The sequence below is a fragment of the Dioscorea cayenensis genome, chromosome 5, assembly GCF_009730915.1.
Source record: "Dioscorea cayenensis subsp. rotundata cultivar TDr96_F1 chromosome 5, TDr96_F1_v2_PseudoChromosome.rev07_lg8_w22 25.fasta, whole genome shotgun sequence".
Taxonomy (NCBI): domain Eukaryota; kingdom Viridiplantae; phylum Streptophyta; class Magnoliopsida; order Dioscoreales; family Dioscoreaceae; genus Dioscorea; species Dioscorea cayenensis.
Window position 1 is genome coordinate 2576311 of NC_052475.1, and position 22426 is coordinate 2598736.

The following is a 22426-nucleotide window of genomic DNA, read 5'->3' on the forward strand; positions in this document are numbered from 1 at the left end:
TTCTTCATTTGAATGTCTGTCTCTATCTCTTCTTCTCCTTTATTTATTTTGATAACTTTAACTTCAATAATATCTAACCAAACTGATTTTTTTCAAACTCAAAGTTAAAATCCTTCAGTGCAACACAAAGGATGTTAGAATTTAGCATTTTAGTTACATATAATAAAAACAAATAGATTTGACTCTTTTATAGTTTCGAATACAAAGATTTGTAATTACATTATAATATGAGATCTAAGGAATTTATAGTTGCATTTAATTTAATGGCACCTTGGTTTATGTACTATTTATTCATTCTCCCTGTTATTTACATTTTAGTGTCATCATGGCTATTGATTGAACTTGAGCTTATCTTTAAAGTTCCTATTCATGTATTGTGTTTGGCTGAGTTATTATTTAGACATATTAATTGGTTTCTAGCCACAATTGGACGGTGAAACAAACAATCAATCCTTTAGGTGCTCTAGACATTTTCTAAAAATATTTTTTTCTAAAAAAAAAACCTACAAAATTTTCTCAAACATTTACCTCCAAAAAAAAAATTATTATTATTTTAACCTGGATAAAAATTCAATTAAATTTTTATGAAATAACACTTTTATCTTTTATTTTTGGTTCAATTTTTCAATTGTGCGCCGTGTCTATTTTACGGTAGCTCATAGGGAAAGCCAACTTAGGGTTAAGAAGGCTCTAGCCTCCAATAGTTGAAGCGAGCCTTTTACTTTGAAGGAAAAAATAAATATGAAATATATATATATATATATATATTAAAAATAAAATAATAAATTCAAAAAATTATAAATGAATTAAATATGGATTTAAAAAAAAATTATAGAATCTTTCCACTAAAAAAAATCATAGAAAAATTTTTATAGAATGAAAACCCGCTTCAAACTTTGGAAGGAACTTTTGATTCTGAGCTTTGTAAAACATGTGATGGCAATTAAGACAAATAAATATTAATACGTAAATTATATTACATCTCACATTCTGACGAGAGATTGTCTCACAGCCACAGTTTCATAATAGTTACGATTCATTTTTATATTATTTCAATTTAATGATTTAAAAAGTAATTTTTTAAGATAATTATCAATATATATTTATATTATATAATAAATAAATTGATTTACTAGTAATTATCACGAATCCGAGTGTAGTGGATTATTAAAAATACGGGGCCTCACGTGAGACCCAATTGGAGATCACCACGTCATCCGATGAGATTGGGCGCTAGGGCAAAGGGCGGGAATAATTTCATCGCCGCGCGCTTCACTCGAAATCACAAATCACGCGCGCGTTTACAAATAGCGTGTCACAAATCCAATTCTCTGATTCTTCGAAAATGGGGAGAAAAATGAAATCTAGGGTTTCGGAGGAAGAGGCGGCCAACCCAGAAGTCGAGGATGACCAGCCGCATCGTGAAACCCTAGCCCAGGAGAAGAGCTTATACGAGGTATTTCCTCTTCTCCACTTTGGTTTTCTTGAGTGAGTTTGGATTGCTTTTGATTCCCTTGGTTTTTTTTTTCATGATCCTTTGCTGAAGATGGAGGGAAAAAGATTTTTTGATTTATTTTATTGTGGTTGTTCTTTTAAGGTGTTAGATTGATTGTTGTTCTTGACTCTGATTGAGGGTTCTTGGAAACAGAAATGTTTGATTCATTGAATCAAACAGGTGATGTGACTGAGGAAATGGAGGATTTGATGGTTTTTTAGTGGAAAAAAGTTCTTGCTTTGTGTTTTTGGAAATGATTCATGACACTAGTTTTAGGGCACGACCGAATTGGGTGAACGCTATAAGTGGGACATTTGCAGCGATGTGAAAATTTTGGATGTAGTGTATTTGAGAAAAGAATGTAGCAATTTGAAAGGAAGAAATAAGGGGAAATAAGAATGATAGATTAAAGGATTATTGGGAGATGATGAAATTTAGACAATCATGTGCAAAATTGACATGTGAGGTAAAAGGGAAATAGATGTGGTTGCACAAAATTAAAATTTTGTTTTGGATGCATAAATGGTTTGCCCCAACTAAGAAAATTGGTATTTTGATTCTTGGAACTGAGAGAATTCCAGTACAAATTCTAATATGCGAGTTCTAGGTTTCATTGGATGAACTTGCACGTTTCCCCTTCATTCTTCTAAAATTGCACGTTCCTTCTGTCTAAAATAAGGATATTATGCTTGTTAATGTTTCACATGTCTTTTATGGGAGTTGTTGTCTCTGTAAACTAGCGTTTTGTTTATATCTTACTTGAATGAATGTGGAGATTTTTGTTAGATTTTTAATTTGACTTCTTGCAAAGATACATTCAGACTGCTAGTCATCTTAAAAAGATTTCCATGGAGGCATGCCTGTTTACTGGCTTGGACTATGAGCGCTTTTAGCAGATGAACAAAATAGCTTGTGAGAACAATATGTACATGTTCCTAATATAATATTATTTTGCCGGATCATGTAGGAATAGTCATGTTAGTTATAATGATCCATTTATTTTCCTTCTCTAAATCAACCAGATCTTGTTTGTTTTTTTATGCATTGGCTTATGAGTGATATGCTGATTCAGTTTTTGTCAATGAATTTTTTGAACTCAACTTATGCTTTAATCAGTTAAACTAGAATGATCTGTTTATTTCATTTTCACTGAATCAATTAGACCTTCCTTGTTGGTTTTCTTATGCATTGGCATGTGTGATATGCTGATTTGGTGTTTTTGTTTCCATTCCCTTGAATGAAGTTTTCTAGACTCAGCTTATTCTCTAGTCATGTGAGCCATATCCTTGTTATATTTTACTAAATTAATCAAATTTTCCTTATTAGTAGGCCTATGCATTGCTATGGGTGATATGTTGATTCCTTATAGGTTTCCTTATTCTTTGATGTTTGCTGAGGTTTTTTGAATTCAACCTGTATACTATTGGAATATTTTATTTTTGAAGAACTGCTGGTGAAACCAATGTGCGCAAATACTCTTATTAAGCAGGAGCAAGTTATTTGTTCAGCTCATGTCACCAGAGAGCTAGAGCTGCTCATTTTTTTAAACTTGAAAAGAAGCCATAAGATGGAAAATGAAAGCATTGGTTTGAAAACTCTATTCTTGTTCCATGTGCATTTATTTGTGTGATGTAGTTAACTTTTACCTAGCTATTGTTGACACTGCATCAAATAGTTGTTGATTTATAACATTGGTTTTCTTGTAGATCCTTGGTGTGGAGAGGACAGCATCTCAACAGGAAATAAAGAAGGCTTACTACAAATTGGCTTTGCGTCTACATCCTGATAAAAACCCTGGTGATGAGGTGCCAATGCTTTTATTGTTTTAGAGACTTATTTTTTAAAGTTTTGATGTAATACAGATCATTTGTTCTAAGCCTAGTCACTTTCATTCACTCAGGAGGCCAAAGAAAAGTTTCAGTTATTGCAGAAGGTGATATCTGTTCTCGGTGATGAGGAGAAGAGGGCACTGTATGATCAGACTGGTTGTGTTGATGATGAGGTCAGTGATTCAGGATAAGAAATAGTTTATACATTGTTGATCAATATATATATATAGACATATGTATGCTTCTAAAGTTTTTGACAATGATCATCAGGGCTTGGTAGGGGAAGCTGCTCACAATTTACAGGAGTTCTTTAGATCAGTTTATAAGAGGGTATATTGTTTTTACTTTTGCCAATTTGATATCTTACTCCGTTGACATGCCCTGTTGCACCGAAGTAACTTCTGCATCCTTTGTAGGTTACGGAAGCTGATGTTGAAGAATTTCATGCTAACTACCGCGGATCCGATTCAGAGAGGAAGGATCTTAAGGATCTTTATGCCAAATTCAAAGGCAATATGGAGAGGTTTGCAACATTAGATTATTAGATGCATCTGCATTGACTATCTTTTTAAAATTAAGTATTTGTGCAGTTTTCACTGTAGATACTTCAGATAAATCTGTTCATTTGTGATATTAGGATTTAGTGATATATAATATTGCAGAAACTCAGTTATATGATGCCTCATTTTTCAGGCTCTTCTGTTCAATGCTTTGTTCTGATCCAAAATTGGACTCACACCGCTTCAAGGATATAATTGACGAAGCAATTGCTGAAGGTTTGCTTCATGTTCTGGCTACTCTGCTAATGATAATGTTTTCTGAGTCAATGAATTGATTGATAACACCTCGTATTTATTTATTTTTTTCTTGCATCTTTGGTGATTGAAAACCCAGCCAATCAGCACTACCAACTTAAACCTTTTATCTGCTGTCAATCTCTTTTACGATAAAAATAATCCGTTTTGGTTGAATGCTTCTATAGGTGAACTTCAGTCAACCAAAACATACAAGAAATGGTCCAAGCAAGTGTCAGCAACAAAGCCACCCACCAATCCTCTTGCTCGGAGGGGGAAGTAAGTGTTTCTTTGTCCTTAAATCATTCTAAAATTTTTTCTCACTCTCATTTTGTATCCATCCACGCCTCTAGACCAAAGAAGCAACCTGAAAACGATCTGATGGCACTCATAGCTCAACGTAGAGACCAGAGGAAAGAACAATTCAACTCAGTACTTTCATCCATTATATCTAAATGCAATGACAACCTGACCGTGGAACCTTCAGAAGAAGAGTTTCAGAGAGCACGGCAAAGGCTCGAGAGTGACAAGCAGACCAAAAAACGGAAACGCTAGTAAAGTATCAATCATCTCCAAAGCCATTGCCCCCCATTTACTCTGGTTTTATCAATTTGCCATCAAACAACTCCTTTTCCTTTGTAAGTAAGTAGCTTGTGAAGAAAACTCTCCCATGTCATCTAAAACTGTACTTATCTTATCAATGTTATATTAATGCATCGAATCATGAGATAAAACATCACTACTTTGCATACAAGTAGTAAAGCTGGAAGTGGACCATGCAACCAACACTATCTATATATATTACATATCTTAAGCTAAAAGAAAACTAGTGATATAAATACTATTAAATAGCCAACAACTTATCAAAAGCGCACTTTTTCAACAGTCTAATTATCTCCCAACAATTCATTCATGCTCCTTTAGACCAAAACTAGTCATGTTGTTTTCAGTACTTCACTTAACGGGTCGGATCACACCCGAATAACCGCCGCCGAGTAAACGGATCCAGAAAACCCAATCGGGTTGGAAACCCGCATCCACTTCCCATCCTCCAAAACCCAACCCACCATTCCACCCCCCTCCGCCACCCCCGTGACAAACACCGTCTCTTCTCCGATCTCCACTGCCACCGCCACCGCCCTCATCCCCTCCGGCCCCTTTCCCACCTCTCTCCACCCTCTCCCATACTCCCTCACCCCTCTCCCATCCACATACCTCACCCTCTCCCCCGCCGCCGCGTAGATCCCACTGCCGGGCCCATCTCCACCGCCGATCTCCTCGCAGACTCCTTCGATTTTCGTCCATCTTCCCGTTGCTGGATCGTAGCACTCCGCCGCCGGATCGAACCTCCCCTGCCCCTCCGTCCCGTACCCACTCACCGCCCAGAACCTCCCCCCTACTCCCAACCCTTGACACTCATCCCTCTCCTCCCCCATCTCCGGCAACTCCACCCACTCATCGTCCTCCACATCATACGCCTCCGCTGTTTTCAACGCGTTCTTCTGCGAATCATGCCCTCCAGCGACGTAAACCCTACCCCCTGCCACTCCACATCCAAAGAACGATCTCGCCTCCCTCATCGCCTTCCCCGGCCTCCACCCTCCGGTCACCGGATCCACCACTCTCACTTCCCCCACCGGCTTCAGCGTCTCCGGATCCCACCCCCCGATCACCACCACCCTCCCCTTCACTACCGTCACCCTCGCGAACACCGGCACCGCACCCACCGCCCGTCTCCACTCCCCCATCGACGCATTATACGCCACGAGCCTACACGGCGGCGGCCGGAACTCGTCCTTGCTCCTGCCGGCGCCGGAGAGACCACCCGGTTGTGCCTGGATTAGAAGAATCAGATCCTCCGCCACTCCGATGCGGTGTCGGTGAAGCCTGAAGGCGGAGGCGGTGACCAGATCCCGCCAGCGTCGGCTCACCGCGCAGATCACCGGGTGGAATCGGTGCGGCACTCGTGCGATGCAATCGAGTGCGATATCGTCCGGTAACCCTGGGATCAGCGCTCGTTCCTCATCCCAGCCGTTCATTTCCTTTTTAGGTATAATAATAATAATACAATTTATTTCTTAAGGCTAAGACACTTAATAAAGAGCATTGATTGATGAATGGATAGAGCAGGGAGCATGAAGGGGGTTGTGTGTGTATATATATATTGTTCAGGGTGTGTGCAATAAAGGTGGGGTAGGCCAGGCACGCAGCGTCTTTAGGAATAATGTTGATATTTTTGGAAAGCTTACCTTGATTTGATTGGAGGTGGAAATTAATGTATATATATATATATATATATATATAGAAATGGAGTATTATTATTCGGGGGATTGGAGGGCGGTGGGCAAGTGGGGTCACATGCTGGGACTTTGATTGCTACAACGAGTTATTTATGGTAGGGATAAATTTAGAGCATGTTTAGCAGAGTTTGTTTGGATGTGGTTATTTTATTTTAATTCTCTAGGAACACCAATTATTTTTTATAGTAGAATGATGTGTATGGACTATGGAGAAGTTCATTGTAGAAAAGAAATAAAAATCTGATATGTTTAAATTTTTGTTTTGAGTAAAGATACAACATGTTGAAGTAGGATGAAATTACAAATGTTTTGAAGAGTATTAATCCTATATGGGTAGACGCTACTTGTATGGCTTGTATCAAATCAAATAAAAATTATAAATTCAACCCCACAAGACAAGACTCTGCCCAACTATGTCCATGTAATTCTACATCCACACATACACCCTGTGGTGTATTTAATGAGATAGACTCATAGACTAAAGCTGTACCAAATTCCAAATTCAGCTCAGACATGAGTTGGATTGTTAAATTTAAATTGACTATTAATTGGTAAAATAAAAAGCTGGAATATCTCTTTTGTGTTATTATTATTATTTTTTATCATAATGGATGTATTTATTAGATTTAATAGTGGTGAATTTGTTCATGGTCCCAGTTATTTTGCAGGAAGATGGCTCAGAGTACAGGACAAGGCATGCGGCGCCAATGCTTTTGCAATTCCATGCATTGCCAGCTCCAACCTGGTAAGTGTCATCCAGCTCTTCCTCTATTATTATTATTATTATTATTATTATTATTATTATTATTATTATTCAAATTTTTATGGTTTGTTATTACATGATAGTTGGTTTCTATTTGCATCAATGAAAATGATATCATTAGATGAGAAATAGCTTTATTCTTCAACTTTTAGTCTTTTATAGTAAAACAAAAAAGTTAGGCCCACGTGAATAGTAGATGAATGGGAACCATTAACTTCTATCACATACAAAAGCCATGAGAAAATGATGAGAGTGAGTGGGGGAGATGCTACTACTTCCACCCAATTGATACTCTTTCTAGGACCTTCTAGAAGATCTCACCTGGACTCAACTGCATTTTCGGGCCTGTCCAGGGGCCCTCTTGGCCCAAACTGTTCTAATTGAGCCATGTCGTGTAAAAACTTGTTTTTGTGTGTTTGTTTGCATTTACGCAAGAGATAGAAATATGATTCAAAAGTTATATATTTTTCTAATTAAATTCTTAAAAATTATTTTAAGGTGTGTTTTTTTATATTGAAAATTATAAACAATGATTACCACTTAAAAAATTCTTATTAAAAAAAAAATATTTTTTTTATATTTTCACAAATTATTTTTATTTATTTATAATTTTTTAGATTGAATTAGCAATCAATATATTTTTTTTAATTTTGTTTATTTTAATTTTGCTTTTGGATGAGGTGAGGCGAGCTTACTAGTAAAATATGGAGGTGGAGGTGGTAATAATATAATTTTTAAAAAAATTTAAATTAACAAAGACGTAAAAAAGTTTTTTAAAAGCTGTGCAGTCACTTGGCAATTTCTGCGTTGGCTTTAGTTGAATCATTTTATATACTAAAGCTAAACAACAACAAAAGAAAAGTACAAAAGGAATAAAGGGCACATGCAAGCTGATAAACAAATGAAATAAAACAAAATGTCTAATTTATAGACGACAAACAAAGCATAAATAATGGTGTTTATCTTTCTCTTTATTAAAGAATAGTCCTATTAAACTTTTAATATGAGACAGGCCTTAAAAAAATTAAAAAATTAAAAATAAATCCTGGCAAATAGTGGGGCTAAAAGTACATTGCATGGGAATCTTCTCACTCTTTTAAGTCTTTCTCTTGTTTCTACTTCCACATTCTTTTGTTGCAATCATTCATCTCCATGCCCCCTCTCTTTTTCTCTTTTTTATATTAGAACCCATGCAACAATCTTTTAGTATGCCATTTAAAAAGACTCCCTCCTTTTCCAAAGACAATACTAAAGTTAAAAAAATATTTAATAATTTAATTATTATTTTATCTGTTTTATTATAAGTGGTAATTTTTTAAATTGCCCATATTTCAAATTATTTGTTCATATACTTAGTTTAAAAACTAGTTTTCAAAATTTTAATTTAACTAGTTTGAATGCATTGTTTTTTTATCACTATTACTTTAAATGCGTGAATTGAAAAGAAATGGATAGAATGAAAAAAAAAAAAGTTTAATTATTAATTATTTTTTTCAAAACAGTTCACAGAGATATTTATAATGAGATTGTAAGAATATTCAACTAATTTTCTCCCACACAATTTTAGAATGCCGTACAAGTTTTTATAATTGTGTATTTTATGTTTTTTTAGTCTTTCCAATATTTTTAGGTACAATTAAATATTCATATTTAGTTGAATTGGGTCGTTTTAATCAACAGAAATATTTTTAGGTACAATTAAGTCATTGTAATTTACATTTATCTATCTACACAGTGGACTAAAATGACCTAATTCGATTAAATATAAAAATTTAATTGTATTTTAAAATATTGCAATGACTAAAAGATCAGAAAAAATATAATTATAGAAATCTGTACCGTAATTAAATATGTTTTTTTTTTTTAAAGCCAAGGTATTTGAATTCTTTTTCTCGAACAAATTTTTAATGCATTGTGCCTTTTCCGAGGCATGAAAAGATATTTTTCCTGTGACACCCTGATGGCTCATTCCAGTTTGTCTCATCTCATGTTCTTATGTTGATTTTCATAATTTTGAGGGGCATCTCCATTGTGGTTTGTGTACTTTTTGTATATTTATTTTTTTATTTTTTATTTTTAAAATATTTCATATGTATGTTTTGATTTGTAAAATGATGTGTTTGATATTTAAGGTGGAGATGAGAGGTATACATTATTATTTTAATTATTTTTTAAATCATTGTGGAAACCAAAACTGACATTGATAGATATTATTATTTAACATTTTGAAAGCATATAATTGAACTTCAGAGGAGTACACTGCCTTAGATTTTAGTAAGGATAAAATAATTTTCATTTGGTATATTTTTAATCTTTTGACATGTTTTTTACTTGATAAAAGATCTCAGGTGTACGATTATTTTATGAATTTTTATTAACATGAAATCTATGTAGCATAAGTTGATTTGGATATAAAAGTGATTGAGCTTGGTCATGTTAGAATTTATAAGTTGTTTTAAAAATATAATAAATTAAATGCTTTTATGGTTCAAATTTTATTTGAAGTGGTGATCACATTTATTATTTTAAAAATATCAATAAAAAAAAATTACAATGTACAAATGATAAAAATAGGCATATATATTTTCTAATATTTAGTTTTATGATTGTTATTGAATTTTATTTCATAGAAAATTATTTTTTTAATCATTTGATTATGCAATAGATAAATGTGATCATATATTAATTAAGTAATTTTCTGATGTTTATGATTTTATTATTCATTTCAATGGATGCAATTGTATTATTATGATTATATTCATCCAAATTAGTCGATATTGTTTAGGTTGGCGTGTATTATTTTTAATCTTAAAATACCTATTTGGTCTGTGGCTAATTATTATATCCAAATATTTTTTAAGAAATACCTTTAATTTTTCACTCTAATAATCTATACATGAAATAAAATTTCACTTTATTGTTACATGTATTCATTCTCTCAATCAAGAACTAAAATGATAATATTATATGAAACCCATTGAAACATCATAAAATCCTAGCTATTTCATGGTTATCATTTATTGGAGATTAATACACAATGGACTTTTTAAAAAAAATTATTAGTGAATTACGGTTTTCAACCATAAATTTCTGAGTCACAAACATATAATATAACAGTGATTAGCCAATGACTATTTGGTCTATTGGTATCAAGTCCCTTGCGTAGGGTGTTTATCTCGAGTGTCGAGCATGGCTCCCCGAGTTTGATCCCCATCTTTCGCATAGTGAGGACACGGTTCGGTGGTGAGTGTGGCTCCCTCACGTGTTTGTCTCTGGGTTCTGGCGCTTGTCGTCTTTCTCAGAAAAAAAAAAAAATATAACAGTGATTAGGTCTAGAGAAAATATATATAAACATTTAAGTGTATAAAGGTGTATATGTGCCCATTTGGATATGCTTATGAAAGTAAATGCTTAACTTGTGTACTTCAAAAATATTTCAATAAAGTATTCTGTTTTTTTTTTACTCTAAAAGAAATTTTATTAGAAATTATTCATTAATAAAAGTCTAGAAAACTGTTTATTTTATAAAATAAATAGTTTTGAGAAGAACAAAAGCATTTAGGGTGGTTTAAGTAAATTTGTGAATGCTCTAAGTCGCTTGACTTTGAGACCATCGAGAATTATTTTCGTGGAATCAAGGAAACAATAAGAAAAAGATAACCTTATCAAGAAGGGTGGGGATTGTGTGCAAAACATGAATTTCGCTATTTTTTTTTTTTAAAAAAAACTCACGAAATCTACAAAACTTAACTTGGTTCCGCCCAAGTTTGATCATGGTCATGACTGAATCAATTGGGTTTGGATTGAGCGTATGAGTGCTCTCAACCGTGTGGATGGTCCAATGTGCCCATCAACACTTGACTCGGAGTTATTTTGTTAAGTAAAAGAAAGGGTTTTTATCTAATATTTTTTTGAACTTATATGCATGTATATATGTTTGGTAAATATGGATAAATTTCAATCTTCAACCGTTGTTGTGAGAGAGTTGATCCCTCTATCTTTTACTTGGAAGGAACATAAGCAGAACTATTTTATATTTCAAAGTAACTTAATTTAACGGTAATATAGTAAAAGAATTATTGTTGCATATGTAATAATCAATTAAATTTCATCACTTATAAATAGAGGTGGGCACGGGCCGGGTAACCGGGCCCGTCGGGTCCGGTTCACCGGCCCACTGACCCGGACCTGGCCCGGCTGGGTCTAGAACTCGGCGGGTCCGGGTCACATGACGCAGGGCCCAGAACCGGCCCGGCTCCAAGTTGGCCCGGCGGGCCAGGCCAAATCGGTGGGCCAACCCGCCGGGTTGGGCCCGGGGTCGGCCCGCAGCTTGGGCTCGGCGGGCCGGATCGTGGCTCACCTTAAAAATGTAAACAAAATTCAAAAAATTCAAAAAAAATGAGAAAATTTGTGAAAATTCAAGAAAAAATTCAGAAAATTTCATAGAAAAAAATGAATTAATTAAGACCCCAAAAATGAAGACTACAAGTTTCAAAGTAATAAGAGATGTCACGTATTACATCTAAATTTCACTAAAAAAATTTAAATTACACTAAATTTGAAAAATAAATGGCTTGGACTTAATTCGTTTTACATGTCGAATCAAGTTGCCTACGTATCCTCCTGGGTGTAAGAGGAATCAAAGCCCACGTAGTTCTATTACACATTATAATCGATCACCCACTTACTTAATCGAGTACCATCTAGGTCTTGGTCGGGACTCAATGATCGTCGAGCGGTGTGCTCATCATGTTATCCGTGTAGAAGAAATCACTAGCATCCGGACTTCCTTCTTCACGCTTCTTGTTGCAGAACTTGAGCACGCTTTCCGGTCATCCGTCGAAACTTGAATTTCAATATTTTTGTGGGGTCGATTGCGAGCGTGTCGAATCCAACATGTTTCCACTTGCGCTAAAAAAGTCCGCTCGCAAGCTCACGTGAGACATAGGGACACGCAAAAAAATATCTTTTACCATTAGTGAAAGAATGGGGTACGGATTTTTCATTACCTTGCCACCGATTGAGGGACGTTGAATGTCATGTCCGTGTTGATTTCTTCGAGAACCCGGAAGGTTGTGTTTAAGTACAAGTCGAGCTCACGTATATTGTGATCCCCTTGGTTTCTTCTTTGCTTGCCTCTGCCGGAATGATTCTCCTCCACCAGTACTAGATTGTCCTATTGCCTCCTATGCAACCTGTGGAACTATATGACTATATCTAATACAATAGCTATCATATAATTCAACAAGTTGACTCCTAGTATCAACAACAATTTCATTGACATCCACAATGCTATCGGAGTCCAGTTCAGATTCTTGAGTATCCACGTCGCTCATGGGCAAGTTCATGGGAACCGGCTGGGAATCTTGTCCTCCATTGAATCCTAAGAATTTGTAATATGCATCCAAATATTCCTGCAAACCTTCTAGCTTCTGCCTTGGATCAAGAACAAATGCAACTAAAGCAATAGGAGCTATATTTTTATAATAAGACAACCATTTTATTTTCATAGTGATTAACGCACTAAACAATTGTGGATCTAATCTAAACTTCCAAAATTGTTTAGCCACGTCAACAACACCATATAGAAATAAATGGGAAGTAGGAAAATAAACTTGCGAAAACAAATTAGTACATGTGTTAAAAACCACAAGCAAATCAATAATATGAGCGATAATTACCCAGTTATACTCATATAAAGAAAAACCAACTAAGGAATCATTAACAAACTTAGTCAACAATGTCCTATAGGGAAATGTTGCACTAAGAAGCCCGATAAGTTGAGTTCCATCTTATTTTTGACATCTTTAGGGAATTTTTTTGACCCTCATGTTATGTGCTTTTACAATAGCGAGCCCATTGTTTCATGAGGGTCATGCTTTTTTTCCCATATAAGCTACGACCTTCCTAACGGGGAGTACAAATTCTTTAAGCTCTTCCAAACCACTTTGCACACATAAGTTTAAAACATGACAAACACATCTTATATGAAAATATTTGCCACCACATGAAGGCCTCAAAAAATCTTGTAGAGGTGTAATTGAGGCCGTATTAGCGGAGGCATTATCAAAAGAAATCGAAAAAATTTTAAACATTAAACCAAATTCTTCGATAACTCCACGCATAAGTCTATAAATATTATTGGCACTATGAGACTCGTTGAACACCCTAAAAGCGAGAACGCGCTTTTGGATATTCCACTTGTCATCAATCCAATGTGCCGTAATACCCATAAAAGAATTTTCATGAAAAACATCGGTCCAAACATCGGAACATAAAAAAACCGAAGAGTTAAAAGTACGAAAATACTCACAAAGTTGTTCTCTACCAAACTTGTATTGTTTGAATATTGTTCTTTGAATTGTCCTTCGTGAAACCTTCTTGCATGCCGGTTGTAGTGTGTCATTGATGCATTCTTGAACTTGACACCGTTCAGCGAAGTTGAACGGCAAGCGTTCGACGGAAATTGTCTCTGCAATTTTATCCATGTATTTTGCTTGCGAAAATGTAAATAGAGATGATCGAGAACCTGTACCTTCATCCACAGGAAATCGAATTTGTGACTGTGATCGGGCATGTCCAAGCTTGTCCGGGTGCTTCTTCTCCAAGTGTCTGTTGAATGTGCCATACCCTCCACCCTTACAATGTTTAAATTCGGAACCACAAAAGTTACATTTACCATGTGTTACAATGCCATCATTATTATACAATTTTGTAAAATGAGTTTTAAAAATGTTAGATTTGAGGGTAATTTCTGTGGAGTTGATTGCTTGTCCGGATTGTGAGGGTACATCAACCGGTGCCGATTGTTCTATTGGGCTCTCAAAATCTTGAAATGGATTGCTTTCTTGAGTAGGTGGTGTGGGAGTGGAAGCCGATCCAACAACGCTTTTTCCTCGAGAGGATCCACCCCGTGAAGCCATGTTTTAATATATAAGAATACAACAACTAATTTCATTCAAGTTTACAACAAATAATATCTAACAAGTATTTATATAAAAAAAAAGTCTAAAACTAATAATGGAATTAAATATCTAACAATATTACAAATAATTTCATTTAAGTCTACAAAAATAATTTCATGCAAATATTAAAAAAATGCATACACAAGTATAAAGCTAATAATGAAATTAAGTACATGACAATGTTACAAATAATTTCATTCAAGTCTACAAAAATAATTTCATGCAAATATTTACCAAAAAAAAAAGTCCACAAAAACCACACATAATAATTTCATGCAAATATTAAAAAAATGCATACACAAGTCTAAAACTAATAATGAAATTAAATATCTAAGAATACTACAAATAATTTCATTCAAGTCTACAAAAAAAATTTCATGCAAATATTTAAAAATAAAAAACAAGTATACAAAAACTACACATAAAAATTTCATGCAAATATTAAAAAAATGAATACACAAGTATAAAACTAGAAATGAAATTAAATATATGACAATATGACAAATAATTTCATTCAAGTCTACAAAAATAATTTCATGCAAATATTTACCAAAAAAAAAGTCCACAAAAACCACACATAATAATTTCATACAAATTTTTAAAAAAATGCATACACAAGTCTAAAACTAATAATGAAATTAAATATCTAAGAATACTACAAATAATTTCATTCAAGTCTACAAAAATAATTTCATGAAAATATTTAAAAATAAAAAACAAGTATACAAAAACTACACATAAAAATTTCATGCAAATATTAAAAAAATGAATACACAAGTATAAAACTAGTAATGAAATTAAATATATGACAATATGACAAATAATTTCATTCAAGTCTACAAAAAAATAATTTCATGCAAATATTTACCAAAAAAAGTCCACAAAAACCACACATAATAATTTCATACAAATTTTTTTAAAAAAAATGCATACACAAGTCTAAAAACTAATAATGAAATTAAATATCTAAGAATACTACAAATAATTTCATTCAAGTCTACAAAAAAATAATTTCATGCAAATATTTAAAAAAATAAAAAAACAAGTATACAAAAACTACACATAAAAATTTCATGCACATATTAAAAAAATGAATACACAAGTATAAAACTAGAAATGAAATTAAATATATGACAATATGACAAATAATTTCATTCAAGTCTACAAAAATAATTTAATGCAAATATTTACCAAAAAAAAAAAATCCACAAAAACCACACATAATAATTTCATACAAATTTTTAAAAAATGCATACAAAAGTCTAAAACTAATAATGAAATTAAATATCTAAGAATACTACAAATAATTTCATTCAAGTCTACAAAAAAATAATTTCATGCAAATATTAAAGATGCAAAAATCATTCAACTTTACAAAAAATAATTTCATGCAAATATTAAAAGAAAGCCAAGTCTACAAAAAAATTAGAATTATTAATTTCATGTACTTTTTAAAACTCCCACAAGTTAAAAAAATAATTTTCATACAAGTCCATAAAAAAATACATTCATGCATTTTTTTCAAAATAAAAACCACAACTCTAAACTAATAATAAAAAAATAAATATCATAAATGCAAACAAAAAAATTCATTCACAAAAAAAATAATTTCATGCAAATATTAAAGAAAAACTAAGTCTACAAAAAAATTAGAATTATTAATTTCATGTACTTTTTAAAACTCCCACAAGTTAAAAATAATTTTATACAAGTCCATAAAAATAGCATTCATGCATTGTTAAAAAAAAACCACAACTCTAAACTAATAATAAAAAAATAAATATTATAAATGCAAAAATTCATTCAACTCTACAAAAAAATAATTTCATGCAAATATTAAAAGAAAGCCAAGTCTACAAAAAAATTAGAATTATTAATTTCATATACTTTTTTTAAAACTCCCACAAGTTAAAAAAATAATTTCATACAAGTCCATATACATTCATGCATTTTTTTCAAAAACCACAACTCTAAACTAATAATAAAAAAATAAATATCATAAATACAAAAAAAAAATCCTTCACAAAAATAATTTCATGCAAATATTAAAGAAAACCAAGTCTACAAAAAATAGAATTATTAATTTCATGTACTTTTTAAAACTCCCACAAGTTAAAAATAATTTCATTCAAGTCCATAAAAAATACATTCATGTATTTTTCAAAAAAAAAAACCACAACTCTAAACTAATAATAAAAATAAATATCTTAAATGAAAAAAAAAATTTCATTCAACTCTACAAAAATAATTTCATGCAAATATTAAAGAAAACCAAGTCTACAAAAACTAGAAATATTAATTTCATGTACTTTTTTAAAAAAAACACATATCCATTCTAATAATAAAAATAAATATGAAGAATATAACTAATAATTTTGTTCAAGTCTACAAAAATAAATTCATACATTTATTTAAAAAAACAACTCTATGGAAACTACAAATAATAATTTCATGCATTTCTTATATGTCCACAAGTCTAAACTAATAATTAAAATAAACATATCAAGAATACAACTAATACTTGCATGATTAAATTAAGACAAGCCTAGGAAACTATAACTAAATATAAAAATAAATAAATCATCACCAACCACTCCAAGTCTTCAAGATTCCAACTTGTAATATTAAGCCTTGATAATGTTGACTTGAAATAATTAAACTCCAAGAATCCAAATAATATGACTTGAGAGAGTGAGATTAAGAGAGAATGAAAGTAGGAGATTAAGAGAGCATGAGAGTAGAGAGTTGGGAAAGAGTAATAATTGGTAAAAAAAGTAAATAATAGTGGGGTGGGGGGTATATATAGAAATTTATAAGAATTAAAAATGAATTTCGAAAAATTTGAAATTTGAAATTTAAAAATTGGCCGTTGGCTTCAACAGCTGTCTGTGATTTTTGAAATTCAAAAATCATAGCCGTTGAAGCCCAGCTGGGCTTCAACGGGCCCAACCCGCCGGGTTGACCCGGTGGGTTGGGAACCGGGTTGCAACCCGGTTTTAATTAGGGCCGGGCCCGGCGGGCCAACCCGCCGGGCCACGGGTTGGAAGAAGCCCAACCCGTAACCGGCCCGTCTACAGTACGGGCTGGTTACGGGTCAATGACCCGGGGGGGCCGGTTCCGGGCCGGGCCGGGCCTGGTTGCCGGACGGCCCGTCCCCACCTCTACTTACAAACACATTTTAGCATAACCAAAGAATTAAAAAAGGTAATATTCTAAAAATAACTTTAAAAAATTTAAAAAAAATAATGTCATAAAATTGTAATATTTTAAAAATAGATGATAATTTTGCACAGAATATTGCTAAAGATGGAGTTTGAAACTCATATCTAAATTTAAGTCACCCAAGGCCCTTTCCAACTCAAAATTCTATATTTAAAGGTTCTAACATACAAAATTACAGTTATTTTAAAGCCTAAAACAGGATCTTCTAAGAATATTTTTCTCATTTCACAATTTATATATTCCTACCATCAACAAATTTAATTAATTTTAATTGTTTTTCACTTTTAACCATTGAATTTTAATGAATCTATATTTTGTGTATTAATTTTTTTAATTTCTTATTTCTTATTAATTTAAAAAATATAAAATTAAATAATAAAATTTATTAATTTGAATAAAATATGAAATTATAAATAAAAATAAAACAAAAAAATAAAAAAAATCAAAAACAAAAATGAAAACAAATAAACAAATAAACAAAAATGATAAAAAAAAGGAAAAAAAGGAAAAAAAAAACAGAAAAAAAAACTAAATAAAAAATAACATAAAAACAAAAAATAGAAAAACAAAAATAGAAAAGCAAAAATGAAAAAAACAATAAATAAATAAACAAAGCTTGCTGCAATGACGCACAAATAACTGCATCCCACGGTAGCAATTTGGTGATTTGGCACAGTTGGTTGGAGCCTGTCTTGTGCCAAATCAAAGGCATTGCTTATTTTGCAATTAAATTTTATGAAATTTTTTATTTTTTTATTTTTTTTTTATAACAAGTCATCGTACACAAGTTAATAAAATGAAAAGTTGTGCTGTGGATATCACTACCTTGAAAGTGAAATTCTGGCACACTGAGGTGCAATCAAGATTGTTGTTCTCCTCCCAAGATTAACACAACTACTCCTAGACACATGCACTCTTGGCTGGGAGTTGGAATAACCACACCAATTATCCAGAAGCCGAAGAGAAAGGAATGCCAATTCAAACACATGTAATTCTGATGAAGAAAAATCAGGTTATTATAAAAAAAAAATGTGAAACTAAAATTTGAAAACCAAAACGAATAAGTACTATCAGCTTGGTGAACAATTTAAACCACAATGAGACATGTTTTTTGATAAATTAAATACATTTTAACCTAATCAACAGATCTTTATACAAAAAGCCGTTCTAGTAGTCATTCCTAACAATCCCCCACGAATGACTAACTTGTCAAAAAAACAATATTTTCTGGGTAATGGAAGGAATTTTATTACTTAGGCATCAAAATCTTTCGATTGAATTAATGCATAGTGAAATGAGGCAACAACTAAGCTAATTAAAGTGAAATGATTTTTGAACTTTCAAAAGCTTAAGCTAAGACCCCCACAACATGTATTAACTCCTTAATGTAAGCTATTCCGCGATACAATTTCATCAAAGCACTATTGAAAGCCATGGGAGTACACCTTGAGTTTTTATGAGTGCTCTAGAAAAATAAAACTCTTTATTTTTCTTAGAATGCGACCCACTTTCAAACTCATATAAAATAGCTTCATCAAGTCTATATCACAAAAGGACAACTCAAAGAAAGATCTATGAAGCTTTAAGAGTCCATAAGACTCATGCATCACAAAGTAATCAACTTATCCATCAACTCCTCACTAGGACCACCCAACACACAAGGCTATGAATACAATCACAATAAGATTAGGGATAGATAATATATACTCACTCTATGAGTTTTAGTCCCATTCCCCTTGATGCCTCAAGAATGGTCCTCCTTGTCAATCCTTTGGTGAGAGGATCTACCAAGTTCCTCTCGGAACTCACAAATTCCAAGGAGATGACATTATTCCTTAATAATTGCTTAACCACACCATGTCTAATGCGAATATGCCTCCTCTTGCCATTATCAACTCAGTTCTTGGTAATACCTATGGCAGCTTGTGAGTTACAATATAGGGAGACTGATGCAGACGACCCCTATAAGGTCATGTCTCCCAACAAGTTTCTCAGCCACTTGGTCTCCCGGCCGTTAGCTCGAAAGTTATAAACTCAGATTCCATGGTGGAGCGTGCTATACACGTTTGCTTGGTTGATTTCCATAAAACAACTCTTTCACCCAACGTGAACACTTATCCACTCATAGAGCTCACCTCGTCATTATTCGTCACCTAGTTTGTATCACAATATCCTTCTAACACTGCAAAAAATTTGTTACAAAACAAGCACAAATCCATGGTACCCTTAAGGTACCTCAATAGACAACGAAGTGCATTCTAATGCTCATTGTTAGGGTTATGAGTGTACCTACTCAATCTTCTTACAACATATACAATGTTAGGTATACTATAATTCATTAAAAAACATAACACTACCAATGACCTTTGCATACTCAGCTTGAGACATACTATCATCTTTGTTTTTCTTAAGACACATACTGCGAACATAAGGTGTTCTCACGGGTGTCTCATCAAAGCAATCAAATCTCTTTAGCATTTTCTCAATATAGTGTGATTAGTTTAAAGAAAACACATTTTCAACTTCACCTAAATCTTTCATATCAAAATGTGAAAGCAAAAACAACTTGGTCTCATTAATCACATACAAGTTGGTACCGATTTTAAGCATATTGTCCACATATAAGCAAATAATCACACAATGAACCCAAACAATTTAGAGTAAACGAATTAATCAGATGCATTAACTTTATAACCATTACTCACCAAAGTATGATCAAATTTCTCATACCATTGCTTGGATGCTTGTTTACTCCCATAAAGAGATTTTTTTTTTAATTTATGTACCTAGTGTTCTTAACCGGGAATCATAAAGCCCTTGGGTTGTGCCATGTATATCTCCTCCTCTAGATCACAATTAAGAAAGGCCTTTTACATCCATTTGATGTATCATTAGACCGTGAATTGCTAAAAGGGCAATTAAAGATCTAATGGTAGCAATTTTAGTTACAAGAGAATATGTATCAAAATAGTGTATACCTTGCATTTGAGTATAGCCCACAACCGCTAATCAAGCTTTGAATTTCTCAATTGAACCATCAAGTATAATCTTTTTCTTAAAAATCCAATTTCACCAAATAGGTTTGTTGTCTATAGGTAAATCTACCAAATCCCACGTGTGGTTCAAAATAATAGAATCTAGCTCGCTTTTGATGGTTTCTTTCCAAAAATTAGAATCTATTAAACTCAAAGCTTCTTGGTAGGTTTTAGGATCCTTATGAATTTAAAACATAGATGCAAATTGATCATTAATCTTATCTAGGTTTTCTACTAGGAAAGCAGATAAGAAATCATGCCCAAACTTTTTTGCATTTTTTCTTCTCTTACTTCTCCTAGGTTCATACCCAATAGGTTTAGAAGTAGAAGGAAAAGAGACAGATATCTAGTCAACGTTTGAAGTACCAATGGAAGTGTCAACAACCATGACCATAAAAAAATGTATGCTCAAAGAACTCTGCATCTCTAGACTCACAAATAGCATTGTCAGTCAAGCACATGAATCTGTAAGCTGCACTATTTTGAGCATAACCAATAAAAACACAATCAAACATTTTTGGTTCAATATTGAGTTTTTTAAATGTCGGATATGCAACATTTGCTAAACACCTCCCACACTTTCAAATAGTTCAGGTTAGGTTCAAAACCGTTCCACATCTCGAAGGGTGTCTTATCCAGCTTCTTGCGAGGGACCCTTTTAAGAATAGAACAAGTAGAAATCACGGCTTCCCTCACATGTTATCAAATAACCCATAACAACATAGCATTCAACATTTCCTTTAAAGTTCTATTTTTACGTTGAGTTATGCCATTTTGTTGTTGTGTGTATTTTGCACTAGTTTCATGTATGTTGACATGCAATTCACAAAACTCTTTAAGAAAATGTGTACCATATTCTCCACCTCTATCAGACTTTATTCTTTTTATCTTTCTATCTAATTTGTTTTCAACTTTTGCTTTATATTTTAAAAAAATTTCAACAGCCTCATCTTTTGATTTTAAAAAGTAAATTCTTGTGTACTTGCAAAAAACATCTATAAAAGAGATATAGTATTTTTTTGCCACCTCTACTCAGTGTTTTTAAAATCTTCCAAGTCAGAATGTATCAATTCAAACAATTTGGTGCATTTAGATGTGACAAGTTTAAAGGGCTTTTTCGCAAATTTTGTTTTCGCACAAACAAATTAAAATGATTAGTAGCCTCAAATGCATTAATAAGATGCAAGTTCTTAAGCCTATATGGATGCAATATTCACATGTCCTAATCTACTATGCCGCACATCAATAGTCTCAACAATATAAGTAGAGCGGGAAACATTTTCATTAAAATCAAAAACATAAATATTGTTCAAAACAAAAAAGCAATCGGCCAAATATCCCTTACCAACAAAGTCACCATTTTTAGTGATGATCACCTTATCAGCCTCAAACACAATCTTCAGCCCAGCCCTATTCATTAGACTACCATACACTAAGTTCATACGCAAGGAAGGAGCATACAAAAGATTATTGAGTGTAAGAGTTTTGTTAGGAGTGAGTTTTAGAAGAACCTTCCCTTTTCCGAGTACACTAGCGGTGATGAAATTGCCCATGAACACGCACTCCCCATCAACAGTCTCCTGAAACTCATGGAACAGCTCCTTGTTAGAGCAGAAGTGCCTGGACTCCTTGGTGTCAAGGATCCTATCTAACTTGTTCTCCACTAAATTGGCCTCCACGACCAAAGCAGCAACGATGTCTTCTTTCTCGGCGAGGTTGGCCTTTGGGGCAGCTTGGTTATTAGACTTCTAACCCTTCCTAGGTTGGTCTTTGCGCAGGTAGCACTGGTAGGTCTTGCGTCACTGCGGAACAGCAAAAATAGGACACCTGGGGCTTCTGAATCTTTCCATCAGTGCCTTTGAACTGTGTTCCCTTCTTGTGAGGCTTGTCTTTTATCACCTTCTTGACTTGTTTTTGGACCTATCCATTGTTGTTGAACTAGACTCAACCATGTTAGCTTTAACAGACAAAGAGGAGGCGGAGTTTTGCTTTTCTTTTAGCCGGTTCGCCTCCTCAGTGTGCA

The 22426-nt window shown here is 33.3% G+C and overlaps 2 protein-coding genes across 2 annotated transcripts; one reads left to right on the plus strand and one right to left on the minus strand.

Annotated features, from left to right (window-relative positions):
• Nucleotides 1-1263: 1263 nt before the first annotated feature.
• LOC120262190 (chaperone protein dnaJ 6-like) lies at nucleotides 1264-4857 on the plus strand. Its single transcript, XM_039270266.1, has 8 exons — nucleotides 1264-1456; nucleotides 3202-3300; nucleotides 3396-3497; nucleotides 3595-3654; nucleotides 3741-3847; nucleotides 4018-4100; nucleotides 4307-4397; nucleotides 4472-4857. The coding sequence occupies exons 1-8, from the start codon at nucleotides 1346-1348 to the stop codon at nucleotides 4671-4673; spliced, it is 855 nt and encodes a 284-aa protein (XP_039126200.1). The 5' UTR covers nucleotides 1264-1345; the 3' UTR covers nucleotides 4674-4857.
• A 77-nt stretch (nucleotides 4858-4934) lies between these two features.
• LOC120262188 (F-box/kelch-repeat protein At2g44130-like) lies at nucleotides 4935-6346 on the minus strand. The gene has a single exon (XM_039270265.1). It carries the CDS (start codon nucleotides 6155-6157, stop codon nucleotides 5090-5092), a length of 1068 nt encoding a protein of 355 aa, XP_039126199.1. The 5' UTR covers nucleotides 6158-6346; the 3' UTR covers nucleotides 4935-5089.
• Nucleotides 6347-22426: the final 16080 nt, after the last annotated feature.